Source organism: Mobula birostris, chromosome 3 (genome assembly GCF_030028105.1).
Source record: "Mobula birostris isolate sMobBir1 chromosome 3, sMobBir1.hap1, whole genome shotgun sequence".
Taxonomy (NCBI): domain Eukaryota; kingdom Metazoa; phylum Chordata; class Chondrichthyes; order Myliobatiformes; family Myliobatidae; genus Mobula; species Mobula birostris.
The window spans coordinates 67,563,572-67,576,712 of NC_092372.1; the positions used below are offsets into that span (position 1 = coordinate 67,563,572).

General features: G+C 41.5%; 1 protein-coding gene across 11 annotated transcripts in view; it reads right to left on the minus strand.

The window, feature by feature from the left end:
* LOC140195095 (LIM and calponin homology domains-containing protein 1-like) overlaps window positions 1–13,141 on the minus strand; it is a 384,102-nt gene that overhangs the window by 29,324 nt on the left and 341,637 nt on the right. For 8 of the 11 annotated variants that reach the window (XM_072252809.1, XM_072252808.1, XM_072252807.1 and 5 more), the window contains 3 exons: window positions 10,755–10,829; window positions 8,976–9,004; window positions 651–764 (listed from right to left, as the gene is read on the minus strand). In XM_072252809.1, coding sequence (XP_072108910.1) covers window positions 651–764; window positions 8,976–9,004; window positions 10,755–10,829 — 218 coding nt within the window. The remainder of the gene's footprint in view (window positions 1–650; window positions 765–8,975; window positions 9,005–10,754; window positions 10,830–13,141) is intronic. The other 3 variants (XM_072252802.1, XM_072252803.1, XM_072252804.1) reach the window with 3 other exon arrangements.

Below are 13,141 nucleotides of genomic sequence, written 5' to 3' on the forward strand. Positions count from 1 at the left end.
CTGTACCAAGATACTCCCATATTTATATCTACTATTCATACTTACTTAGCTGACAGACCAGTTCAGCAGACAGTGAAAATAATGAATGAGCAGTTTTAAAATTTTGAAGTTGGTCCACAGGTTCCTTATCTTGTTCCCTTTGATACTTTTCACTTCTTCATAGAGTCAGAAGTTAGACACTTAATCTTAATGGAATCAAAGTTTGAATATTGGCAAAAACTGATTGTTACCAAGTTAACTATAATTTGATAATATTCCCGGGAAACCTAATCTTAAGAGATCACTGGAGAAGATTGAGTGGACCATTTATTTTAAAAATTTCAATTTTTATTCAGTAAAATTTCTACCAGTTCTATTTTCAGAAATAATCTAAATTACAGTAATTTGTGCCCCTTTGTAGCAATCCTGAAAGCTTTTTATTCCTCAGATTTTCATGGCTCTAATATGTTTTCCGGGACACTAATACTCTGCTTTCCTTTAATTATAGTTTCCTTGGCTAACCAGACCCATCCTTTTGAGAAAGAAAGCATGAAGGATTAGTGCAAAGAGTCTTAATTGAGGGTGCACTGCATCTATGCAAGCGTACATCACAAGCAGCGTTGGAACATGCACTTTGTAGCAGAGGGTCAATGCAAGTTACGTTAATGTACCTGGAGCAAGCGTTCCTGCTCTTTCTGCCATCTCTCTTGTCGCTTGCGTTCTTCCTCTGGATCCCAAAACCAGCAGTCAGAATGCTTAGGGAGACTTAAAGACGCAACTGGGATCTAACAATCCACATTAAGAAAGAGTAGTGTGACAGATTGATGTTATTTCATGATTTGAGAAATTCAATGGTTCTAGTTAGTAAGAGTAATAATGACAGATTTTGGAAAAAGGTAAACAGAAGTCTAAGGATTCAGTCTTTATCTTTAAAGAAATGTTTAAATGAACAGATTGTTAAATAGGAAGGATATGAGCAGATAATATGAAATATTTTAGCCAATGCACCCATTGTCATTTCTAACTGCTGTAGTTTAACTATCTCCTCATACAATTATACTTATGGGATGTAGTAAGATAAAAAACAGCATGAATGCCTATAATCCATATGTTTTTCTCCATCTTTTGCTTTTGAGCGGTATGTAAAGAAAGGACAGCGATACAAGAAGTGCCACAATCTCCACCTGAATGAGCCAGGAAGCAGAAAAGAAAAAAAAAGATAAGGTTCATCCAATGTTTTTTCCTTCTGCACCTCTGGTAACATAGCTATTCTATGCATGGTGTCTCCTTACAACTACATCAGGGCTAGATTACATCTAATGACATTTATCATTTATCTTCCTGATGAAGGCTCTTGGCCTGAAACATCAGCTGCTTACTCTTTTTCATAGATGCCGCCTGGCCTGATGAGTGTGTGTGTGTGTGTGTGTGTGTGCGCGCGTGTGTGTTGTTTTAATGACCTATTCTGCTTCTATTCTGGAACTTTTCCATTCCTCTCTCCTCACATCTATCTCTATCTCAATGTGTAAATGCTAACAGCTTCAAACAGTCCACATGCAGTGCCTTCCATACCACAAATCCTCATTGATCTCTGTAAAGAAATTCCTTTAAAGTTATTTTTTCTTTGGCCATTTAAATTCTATATCTACTGTTTTAGCCTTATTTGCATACATTATTTAGTCCCAGAAATTAAGACCATTGGATCCTTTTCTAGTCTGAAAAATTAGGTCTCCAACTGAATTAGGGAATGTGCATGCTTAATATTTCCTTTTCTCAACAATTCCCTTTTAAATCATTCACGTATTTCTACCAGTGCTTCAATATGGTTTTTTTTTTGCCACAGACACTAAAACAGAATTACAAATGTAGTCCAGCAAAGGTTATGTATAAATTTTACATTCCCTCCTGCTTTTATGCTATCGTACTCTTGAAGAAATGAGCTCAGTTATAGGTTCAAGCTTGATTACCTTATTTATTGCTTTCAATAATTTATGTACCTGTATTCTGATATCTATTCTCTCCACTGTGCCGTTTATTTACTTGCATTCAAATGGCCTCCCGATTACTCCTACCAAAATGAATTACCTAACACTTAACCACAATTAATTTTATTTGTTTTATTCAGATCCTTTATAAAGGTCTGCTTTTCCACTGGATACTGCATGTCACAATAATAATTATATATCCTGATTTAGTATTGTCTGGAAGTTTGATACACAATTTAATGAGACAGGGAAGTTATGGTAGGGTATAGGAACCGTGGTGTAAAAAGGCTGTAATAAATCTAGTCAAGAAGAAAAGAAAAGCTTACAAAAGGTTCAGAGAGCAGGTACTGTTAGAGAGCTAGGTAATGTTAGAGATCTAGAGGATTATAAGGCTAACAGGAAGGAGCTTAAAAAGGAAATTAGGAGAGCCAGAAGGGGCCATGAGAAGGCCTTGGCAGGCAGAATTAAGGAAAACCACAAGGCATTCTACAAGTATGTGAAGAGCAAGAGGATAAGACATGAAAGAATAGGACCTATCACGTGTGACAGTAGAGAAGTGTGTATGGAACCAGAGGAAATAGCAGAGGTACTTAATGAATACCTTACTTCAGTATTCACTATGGAAAAGGATCTTGGTGATTATAGTGCTGACTTGCAGCAGACTGAAAAGCTTGAGCATGTAGATCTTAAGAAAGAGGATGTGCTAGAACTTTTGGAAAGCATCAAGTTGGATAAGTTGCCGGGACCGGATGAGATATACCCCAGGCTACTGTGGGAGGCAAGGGAGGAGATTGTTGAGCCTCTGGCAATGATCTTTGAATCATCAATGGGGACGGGAGAGGTTCCGGAGGATTGGAGGGTTGCAGATGTTGCTCCCTTATTCAAGAAAGGGAGTAGAGATAGCCCAGGATATTATAGACCAGTGAGTCTTACTTCACTGGTTGGTAAGTTGATGGAGAAGATCCTGAGAGGCAGGATTTATGAACATTTGGAGAGGTATAATATGATTAGGAATAGTCAGCATGGCTTTGTCAAGGGCAGGTCGTGCGTTACGAGCCTGATTGAATTTTTTGAGAATGTGACTAAACACATTGATGAAGGAAGAGCAGTAGATGTAGTGTATATGGATTTCAGCAAGGCATTTGATAAGGTATCCTATGTAAGGCTTATTGAGAAAGTAAGGAGGCATGGGATCCAAGGAGACATTGTTTTGTGGATCCAGAACTGGCTTGCCCACAGAAGGCTACAAGTGGTTGTAGACGGGTCATATTCTGTATCGAGCCAGTGACCAGTGTTGTGCCTCAGGGATCTGTTCTGGGACCATTACTCTTCAAGATTTTTATAAATGACCTCCTGGATGAGGAAGTGGAGGGATGGGTTAGTAAGTTTGCTGATGACACAAAAATTGGGGGTGTTGTGGATAGTGTGGAGGGCTGTCAGAGGTTACAGCGGGACATTGATAGGATGCAAAACTGGGCTGAAAAGTGGCAGATGGAGTTCGACTCAGATAAGTGTGAAGTGGTTCATTTTTGTAGGTCAAATATGATGGCAGAATACAGTATTAATGGTAAGACTCTCTGCAGTATGGAGGATCAGAGGGATCTTGGGGTCCAAGTCCATAGGACGCTCAAAGCAGCTGTGCAGGTTGACTCTGTGGTTAAGAAGGCATACGGCATATTGACCTCCATTAATCATGAATTTAGGAGCCGGGAGGTAATGTTGCAGCTATATAGGATCCTGGTCAGACCCCACTTGGAGTACTGTGCTCAGATCTGGTCACCTCACTACAGGAAGGATGTGGAAGCCATATTAAGGGTGTAGAGGTGATTTACAAGGATGTTGCCTGAATTGGGAAGCATGTCTTATGAAAACAGGTTGAGTGAACTCAGCCTTTTCTCCTTGGAGCGACAGAGGATGAGAGGTGACCTGACAGAGGTGTATAAGATGATGAAAGGCATTGATCATGTGGATAGTCAGAGGCTTTATCCCAGGGCTGAAATGGTTGCCACAAGAGGACACAGGTTTACCGTGCTGGGAAGTAGGTACAGAGGAGATATCAGGGGTAGGGTAAGTTTTTTACTCAGAGAGTGGTGAGTTTGTGGAATGGACTGCCGGCAACGGTGGTGGAGGCGGATACGGTAGGGTCATTTAAGAGACTTTTGGATAGGTACATGGAGCTTTGAAAAATAGAGGGCTATAGGTAAGCCTAGTAATTTCTAAATTAGGGACATGTTCAGCACAGCTTTGAGGGCCGAAGGGCCTATATTGTGCTGTAGGTTTTCTATGTTTCACAATTACCAAAAACAAAAAGTCCATTTCAAGTAAGCTTTGAAAGGTAGTAATCCAGGCAAGATACCAATTCCTCTGTCTCTGTCTGTCTACCACATATCTTGGCTCCAAACCTATTTTCTGCTTTGTAGCCATTTGACAAACCAATGAGTTTCCAGCCACTAACCTTCATTCTGCACCTCTCATTTAGTACTTTCTAAAAGATCTCAAATTCTGCATGACACATTTGCAGCATTAACTTGGTCTATGTTACCTGTTACTCTTTAATCATAAACATTTCAAGAATTTCACATTAATTTTAGGATTAATGTTTTCTATCTCTGTATGTTTTGTTGTTTCATCTCAGTGCTTCTTTTTAGTTGCAAGTCTATAATTTTCTGGATTTATTCCATTTTCATTTTTGAAAATAGTAATCACAGCTGTCATCCATCGGTACTCTTTCTCTTTATCCAGTTATCTGTACTGTTAAATGTGATACAATGTCAATCTCTACTCCTCCACCTCCTGCATAGTGAAGAATTAATGTGCCTTCAGATACTACTTCACAAAACTAGTGCTGAAAGTTTCAGAAACATGAAATGATAATCCAGATAACAGGAATTCTGCAGATGCTGGAAATTCAAGCAACACACATCAAAGTTGCTGGTGAACGCAGCAGGCCAAGCAGCATCTGTAGGAAGAGGTGCAGTCGACGTTTCAGGCCGAGACCCTTCGTCAGGACTAACTGAAGGAAGAGTAAGGGATTTGAAAGTTGGAGGCGGAGGGGAGATCCAAAATGATAGGAGAAGACAGGAGGGGGAGGGATAGAGCCAAGAGCTGGACAGGTGATAGGCAAAAGGGGATACGAGAGGATCATGGGACAGGAGGTCCGGGAAGAAAGACAAGGGGGGGGGGACCCAGAGGATGGGCAAGAGGTATATTCAGAGGGACAGAGGGAGAAAAAGGAGAGTGAGAGAAAGAATGTGTGCATAAAAATGAGTAACAGTTGGGGTACGAGGGGGAGGTGGGGCCTTAGCGGAAGTTAGAGAAGTCGATGTTCATGCCATCAGGTTGGAGGCTACCCAGACGGAATATAAGGTGTTGTTCCTCCAACCTGAGTGTGGCTTCATCTTTACAGTAGAGGAGGCCGTGGATAGACATGTCAGAATGGGAATGGGATGTGGAATTAAAATGTGTGGCCACTGGGAGATCCTGCTTTCTCTGGCGGACAGAGCGTAGATGTTCAGCAAAGCGGTCTCCCAGTCTGCGTCGGGTCTCGCCAATATATAAAAGGCCACATCGGGAGCACCGGACACAGTATATCACCCCAGTCGACTCACAGGTGAAGTGTTGCCTCACCTGGAAGGACTGTTTGGGGCCCTGAATGGTGGTAAGGGAGGAAGTGTAAGGGCATGTGTAGCACTTGTTCCGCTTACACGGGTAAGTGCCAGGAGGGAGATCAGTGGAGAGGGATGGGGGGGACGAATGGACAAGGGAGTTGTGTAGGGAGCGATCCCTGCGGAATGCAGAGAGAGGGGGTAAGGGAAAGATGTGCTTAGTGGTGGGATAACTAAAGGTGTAGCTATGGGCACCCGTATGGGTCCTAGCTATGCCTGCCTTTTTGTTGGGTTTGTGGAACAATCTATGTTCCGTGCCTATTCTGGTATCTGTCCCCCACTTTTCCTTCGCTACATCGACGACTGCATTGGCGCTGCTTCCTGCACGCATGCAGAACTCGTTGACTTTATTAACTTTGCCTCCAACTTTCACCCTGCCCTCAAGTTTACCTGGTCCATTTCCGACACCTCCCTCCCCTTTGTAGATCTTTCTGTCTCTGTCTCTGGAGACAGCTTATCCACTGATGTCTACTATAAGCCTACTGACTCTCACAGCTATCTGGACTATTCCTCTTCTCACCCTGTCTCTTGCAAAAACGCCATCCCCTTCTCGCAATTCCTCTGTCTCTGCTGCATCTGTTCGCAGGATGAGGCTTTTCATTCTAGGACGAGGGAGATGTCTTCCTTTTTTAAAGAAAGGGGCTTCCCTTCCTCCACTATCAACTCTGCTCTTAAACGCATCTCCCCCATTTCACGTACATCTGCTCTCACTCCATCCTCCCGCCACCCCACTAGGAATAGGGTTCCCCTGGTCCTCACCTACCACTCCACCAGCCTCCGGGTCCAACATATTATTCTCTGTAACTTCCGCCACCTCCAATGGGATCCCACCACTAAGCACATCTTTCCCTCCCCACCTCTCTCTGCATTCCGCAGGGATTGCTCCCTACACAACTCCCTTGTCCACTCGTCCCCCCCATCCCTCCCCACTGATCTCCCTCCTGGCACTTATCCGTGTAAGCGGAACAAGTGCTACACATGCCCTTACACTTCCTCCCTTACCACCATTCAGGGCCCCAAACAGTCCTTCCAGGTGAGGCAACACTTCACCTGTGAGTCGACTGGGGTGATATACTGCATCCGGTGCTCCCGATGTGGCCTTTTATATATTGGCGAGACACGACACAGACTGGGAGACCGCTTTGCTGAACATCTACGCTCTGTCCGCCAGAGAAAGCAGGATCTCCCAGTGGCCACACATTTTAATTCCACATCCCATTCCCATTCTGACATGTCTATCCACGGCCTCCTCTACTGTAAAGATGAAGCCACACTCAGGTTGGAGGAACAACACCTTATATTCCGTCTGGGTAGCCTCCAACCTGATGGCATGAACATCGACTTCTCTAACTTCCGCTAAGGCCCCACCTCCCCCTCGTACCCCATCTGTTACTCATTTTTATGCACATATTCTTTCTCTCTTTTTCTCTCTCTGTCCCTCTGAATATACCTCTTGTCCATCCTCTGGGTCCCCCCCCTCCTTGTCTTTCTTCCCGGACCTCCTGTCCCATGGTCCTCTCGTATCCCCTTTTGCCTATCACCTGTCCAGCTCTTGGCTCTATCCCTCCCCCTCCTGTCTTCTCCTATCATTTTGGATCTCCCCCTCCCCCTCCAACTTTCAAATCCCTTACTCACTCTTCCTTCAGTTAGTCCTGACGAAGGGTCTCGGCCTGAAACGTCAACTGCACCTCTTCCTACAGATGCTGCTTGGCCTGCTGCGTTCACCAGCAACTTTGATGTGTGTTGCTTGATAATCCAGATGATTTGTTTGACAGATGTTGCAATAACATTTCTCTATGCGAAAATGACTTGCCTGGACAATGCAGTTGTGATTTGGATCTCATACCCTTGCTCATCATTTGAACTTCTAATAAACAGCATGGAATTTGAGATTAATTATAAAACACCCCTGACTGTCCAAACAAAAGAGGCTATAACCTGATATAGGGGAGGAGCTGTGTAGAATGTTTAACCCACACCATTTCAGTTTCTGCTCTGCCTGATCAGTCTGGTGGATACGGAGCTGGGATTTATGAGTTTCAGCACTGTAGTCGCACTGCAGAATAATTTCATTTTCTTTTGACAGGAGACATTTATAGATTGTCTCTGAATGAAGCACCTCAGCATGAAGTAGCAGTTGCTACAGAGTTTCACTGAAATTTAACCTTTTCCCCAAAATTTCTTTACTATGGAGATTTCTTAATTGCACCCAATGGTGGCTACAATTTTAAGAATGATGTTGGATTCACACAGTATTAAATATCATACCACTTAATATTACCATGCTATTAAAATGCATCCAGAATACTTAAATACAGCTGTTTGCTGAAACATTTGATTTCTGTTGTCTGGCCAATTCTCCATAACTATAGGTAGCATACATATTCAAATACCATCTGACAGATGTTAACCACTGAAGAAAATCAGGTGGGGAACATGTATTATATCACATTCAATTTCACCTTTTATTTAAGGCTTTCCAGGACGGTTCCAAATGACTACATCCCATATTCCTGCTAGGTCAGGTCATCGAATGTCCCAGCACACAAGGTGCACATTTTCCAAACTGAAAACAGCTGGAAGTGTCAATGAGGCCCAAACATGAGAGTGGTTCAGGCCTCCAGCCCATAGCCTAAGATAGCCATAGGTTAAATGGAACCATCCTCATCAGCACACATATATTACAGATACTGATTTTCAGGAGTGCAAGGTATATTTTGAGGTTAAAATATACCACAATTTTAAAGACAGAATTCATAGAGCTAAAACACTTTATTCAGTGTGAAAAAGTAATAATCTCTAAAATCAGTGATCAGAGTATATATAAGAACTGAAAACATCTAATATTAATTGAACAGATACTACAACACCTAGGATTTAATGCACGGCACATCAGAATAATGAGGTACTCTTTACTTACAGGTAATTAATAAGAATTTTAAAAGAATCATCAATCTAAGGCCAGCAGCATCCCCATAGTTTTAAAAAAAGATTAATCCCAAAGGGTTTGCTCCAAGCACTCAGAGACTTACCTGTGGTGTGTTGGATGGGACTGGTCTATGGTACGTTCAGAGTTAAAAAGAGGCTTATGAAAACACTGCACAAATGATAAATGCCCACTACGTCATTGTTCAAATTTGCTTGAAAACCCCATGTAAAAGATTGTCAGATCATGAAATTCTTCCTTTGCATTTTTGTAATGTTGTCATTGCTGATCATTTTTAAAGAATATAATTCTTCAAAATACTCCTATTAAAATTGTTTGACTTTTCAAAAATCCACTATTAACTGTTTCTCTTTCATGATAACTCCATATTACACAGAAAATAAAGTATCACATACTTACATTTGTATTTTCATTGCTTTCCACTTCCACTGAAAGATAAAGAAATACTTATTATAAAGGAATAACAATCATAGGAGTTTCCACTTGTCTATGAAGGAGTCCAAGAGGCCAAGGTGGATATTGATTTTCTAATTAGTTAATGAGTGCATTGCATCTAATATGTTGGTGAACAACAAGCATGAATAATGCAAATAGGAATAAACACTCAAGCCAGGAAGACGATCTTGAAATTGTCACACTTGCACAGTGATGTCAGATGTAGTGTGTGATTTTAGAGCTTGCAACCAATGTGGAAAAAAAAGTGATGTGTGCCTTTTCAAAATTATAATTGTTGACATAAGCATAACAACTTGCATTTAGCATAATGCTTGTTAAAATGTGGGACTTCCTACAGCTCTGTGCAGAAAATGAGCATGTTTGGTCTACAGGTACCCTTCTACTGTTGAAGATGTAGCTATCAATTAGCCTACAGCATAGCCTCAGAAAATAAAACAAAATAAATCTGCAAATCACGCTAAATTGTATTTCACTCATTAACTCTTGGAATCATTGATAGACAGGTGGAAATCTAGGCTGAAATTAAAGGATATCATGACCAGTTAATTGAACATGAGCCACCACCAACAAAAGTGATTTCCAATTATGACAACCAAGCAGATAGTGATGGTAAAGGGAGGGAGTCATGGAGCTGGAATTTAGTATCAAAAATTGATGTCCAGAAGCTGCTAAATTAAGCAACTTTAGTTTGCAGGTTTGGACTGTAGAGGTTTCTGTGCACTAACACCATGCTGTGTGATTCTGTTATTTTATTATTTTACTACCTGAAATAGGAAAACAGGCAAATTAGTAGGGCAAAAATATGGAATACCCAGTTTGCAACTTGCATAGTTGCCAAAACTACCAATTTTGGGTACCATGTTCTGTGGGCACCAAGACTTGCATGGTAGATTAAGGCAAATAAAATTGTTGTAAATCCAAAAGCTACAAAAATGTATGTAAGGATAACCAGAAGAAATAGTTATGATGGTGAGTTGCCCACCTTGTCCATACTTGTGCCGAGGAGTCTGAATTTTGCTAACACTGAAGCTCAGGATTTTTTAGTAAAGGCTACTTCTGAAATTCAAGTTACATTAGATCTCAATCGGTATTTAGGTACTCAGTAGGCTTTGAATACCAAGAAATACAGTGGTGTTTCTGGTCCGTCCAAGTCTAATGGGATATTGTACTGTAACAGTGATGCATGTTTAATGCAATTACTATTTTTAGAATATGACATACTGGATAGAATCTACATTAGAGGGGTGGCTAAAATTACAGTGGTCAACTTAAAATAAGTTAAATTGAGAAGAATTAAAGTAATGATATTGTGTCCCTATCCTTTTGCCTTTTTAATATACATTTTAGGTAAAGTTGTTCAAATTCTTAAAGTTATAACCCACTTCCACTCTTTTTTTAACGACTGAACGGGCACTTAGTTTACTTAAAAAATAGTTCTATTTGGAAGTCATCAATCCAACATATTTTAGTATAACGATAGAATTCATAAAACGTTACTCTAATTCTTAAAAATTGGCATTACCTTTAGAAGAAAACTGAAAAACAAATTTAACAGGCTGCTTATTTCCATATTGGTGTTCATTGGCAACTATGCAGGAAATAATGAGGAAGGTAATCTAGAAAAGCGGGAGATGAATGTGAGTCATATGATCAATAGTGCTACTCAAAGCACTCCCAGATACAGGAAGCAATACTGGGGACATTACTAAGCACAACTTTTACCTGGCTGAGAGAAAAACTCTGAGCGTCGCCAAGAGTTCCGAACTGTAACCGGAACACTGGCAGAATTAGAAGGCTCTAAGAGTGGGGAGCAGAACAAAATGAAAGAAAAAACAGAAGTAAGAAAATGTCTGACAACAAAACTATACTAGATGAGTATATAACTTACAAGAATAGTTTTGTTTCAGATTACACTTACATATTCATCACATTTCGATGCATCAGTAAGGTGGTAGATTATTTGTCATTGTGATAAGCTGACTGATTTCAGAACTATGTTTACATGCTTACACACTGTGACCACCCTGACAATGGTTTGTGAGGGATGCAGGGGCTCACTGCTTCTCAATGTGTTGATACGGAGGGGTAGGCAGAGGAGCAGAACAAGCCATTCCCACAGAACAGTGGAAACTTTGATTGCTATCCAGGTCATGTTTGCTGACTTAGCAAGAATTGTTAAAGTTGTCAAATACTTGAAACAGTCCGAATATTGTTTCTGATTGGCTCAGACTTTCAGAAACGATCATTATCTGAGACAATGATTCAAACTTTCAACATAAAAATCATAGAAAAATGAAAACATTTACATATACTTAAAAAATCAGAGCAGTGGAATAACATTTAACGACGGACGCCGCGGTAGGGTAGTGATTAACGTGACACTATTACAGCTCAGTGGGGAGAGTTCGGAGTTTAATTCTGAAACCATTTGTAACAAACTTGTGGAAGGAGTAGGTTTTCCGCTGGTGCTCCAGTTTCCTTCCACAGTCCAAAGGTTAGTTGGTCATTGTAAATTGTGCTGTGATTAGGTTAGGGTTAAATCGGGGTTGTCGGGTGTTGCTGGGGCAATGTGGCACCGGATATTGTTTTACACATTCAAAAATCAAGGCTCCTCTGCTGAAGGTTCAGATGCAAAATAGCTTCAATCTGAGTGGGTAAGTGATCTAGTCATTTTTAACAGTATATTTCCTGGTCTTGTCCTGGTGGTTAGAGTGGTTCAGTAGTCAATGTTGTTGGCCCATTTACTCCAGGGACATGAGTATGATCCAGACTGCGTCCTTCTGTGCAGTCTTTGCAGATTCTCCAGGGGCTCTGGTTTCTTCCTACATCCCAAAGAGGAGCAAACAATGAACTATTAAATCCTGAAGAAAGGTGTTGGCCCAAAAGGTCGACTGTTTATTCTTTTCCATAGATGCTGCCTGACCTGCTGAGTTCCTGCAGGATTTTGTGTGTGTAGCTAGTATGTTGACTGGCTAAAATAACTTTCCCTATAGTACTGGTTAATGGCAAAGGGAAGTGTGTGTGACAGAGAATAAGTAGCAGGATACAAGGAAAATAAGGAGAGTGAAATAAGGGAAGGGCAAAAGGGACGGCTCCTCAGCAAGCTAGTATGGATCCAACAGGCTAAATGGTTTCATTCTGTGTAATTATAGATGTATTGTATTCTTATCTCAAATATTATTCAACATTATATGAATATTACAATAGTATTTCCATTTTGTCCAGTGTTATAAGACATAGGAGCAGAATTAGGCCATTCTGCCCATCAAGTTGGAGGGCAGAGCTTAGGACAATGGAGCCTAACAGCGATTCCTTTGCTTGCATCTTCAGAAACAGCTCTATTTCTATCTTTGATATCTCTTTTATTTCCTTTTCAGGGTGCTTTTGAAGACCCTGACCTGGAGTTACACGCTGACTTTGGTTCTTTGCAGAAATGGGACCCGCTCTCAGGGCCTCACGACCGGCTGCTTTCCGATATGCCAAGGATGCGGCCTGGAAGACTAGCCCGCCTTCAGGGTGCTGGATTTTCGTTGCTCTGGAGGCGGGAGGATTCAACGTCAGTGTTGCCGCCTGATGTGTCGTGGGAGTACACATAAGTTCGAAAGCAGTGAGCTGGCCGCTGGCTGTGTGTCCAGAGAGGTGAGTTCTTTGGGCACAGAGCTCGGAAAAAGCAACGCAACAGGCTTTAACACCATAAATCGGTGGGTTGTTTTGTTATGTCTCCCCTCTCGCCTGTGAAACGAGGACACCTCTTTTTCCCTTATCAGGGAGAGAGAGAGCCTGTGGTGTGTCGAATTACCGGGTGAACGAGTAGTCTTTGGGGTACTGGAAGTCTGTGTCTTTAATGATGCTTTGCTGCACGCTTGAGTGCTCGGAGGGGGGTGCCCATGCTTTTTTGCTGGTGGGGGAGGGGGGACGTCACTTATGTGTGGGAGGGGGGAGATGAGGGATGTTTTGGGGGTCTAACATTTAACTGTCATTCATTCTTTGGGGTACTCTCTTCTTTTGTAGAGGACCAATCATCCTCTGCTTTAAATGCATCAGATGAATTCCACAGATTCACCACACTCTGGCTAAAGAAATTCCTCCTCACTTCTGTTTAAAAGGGA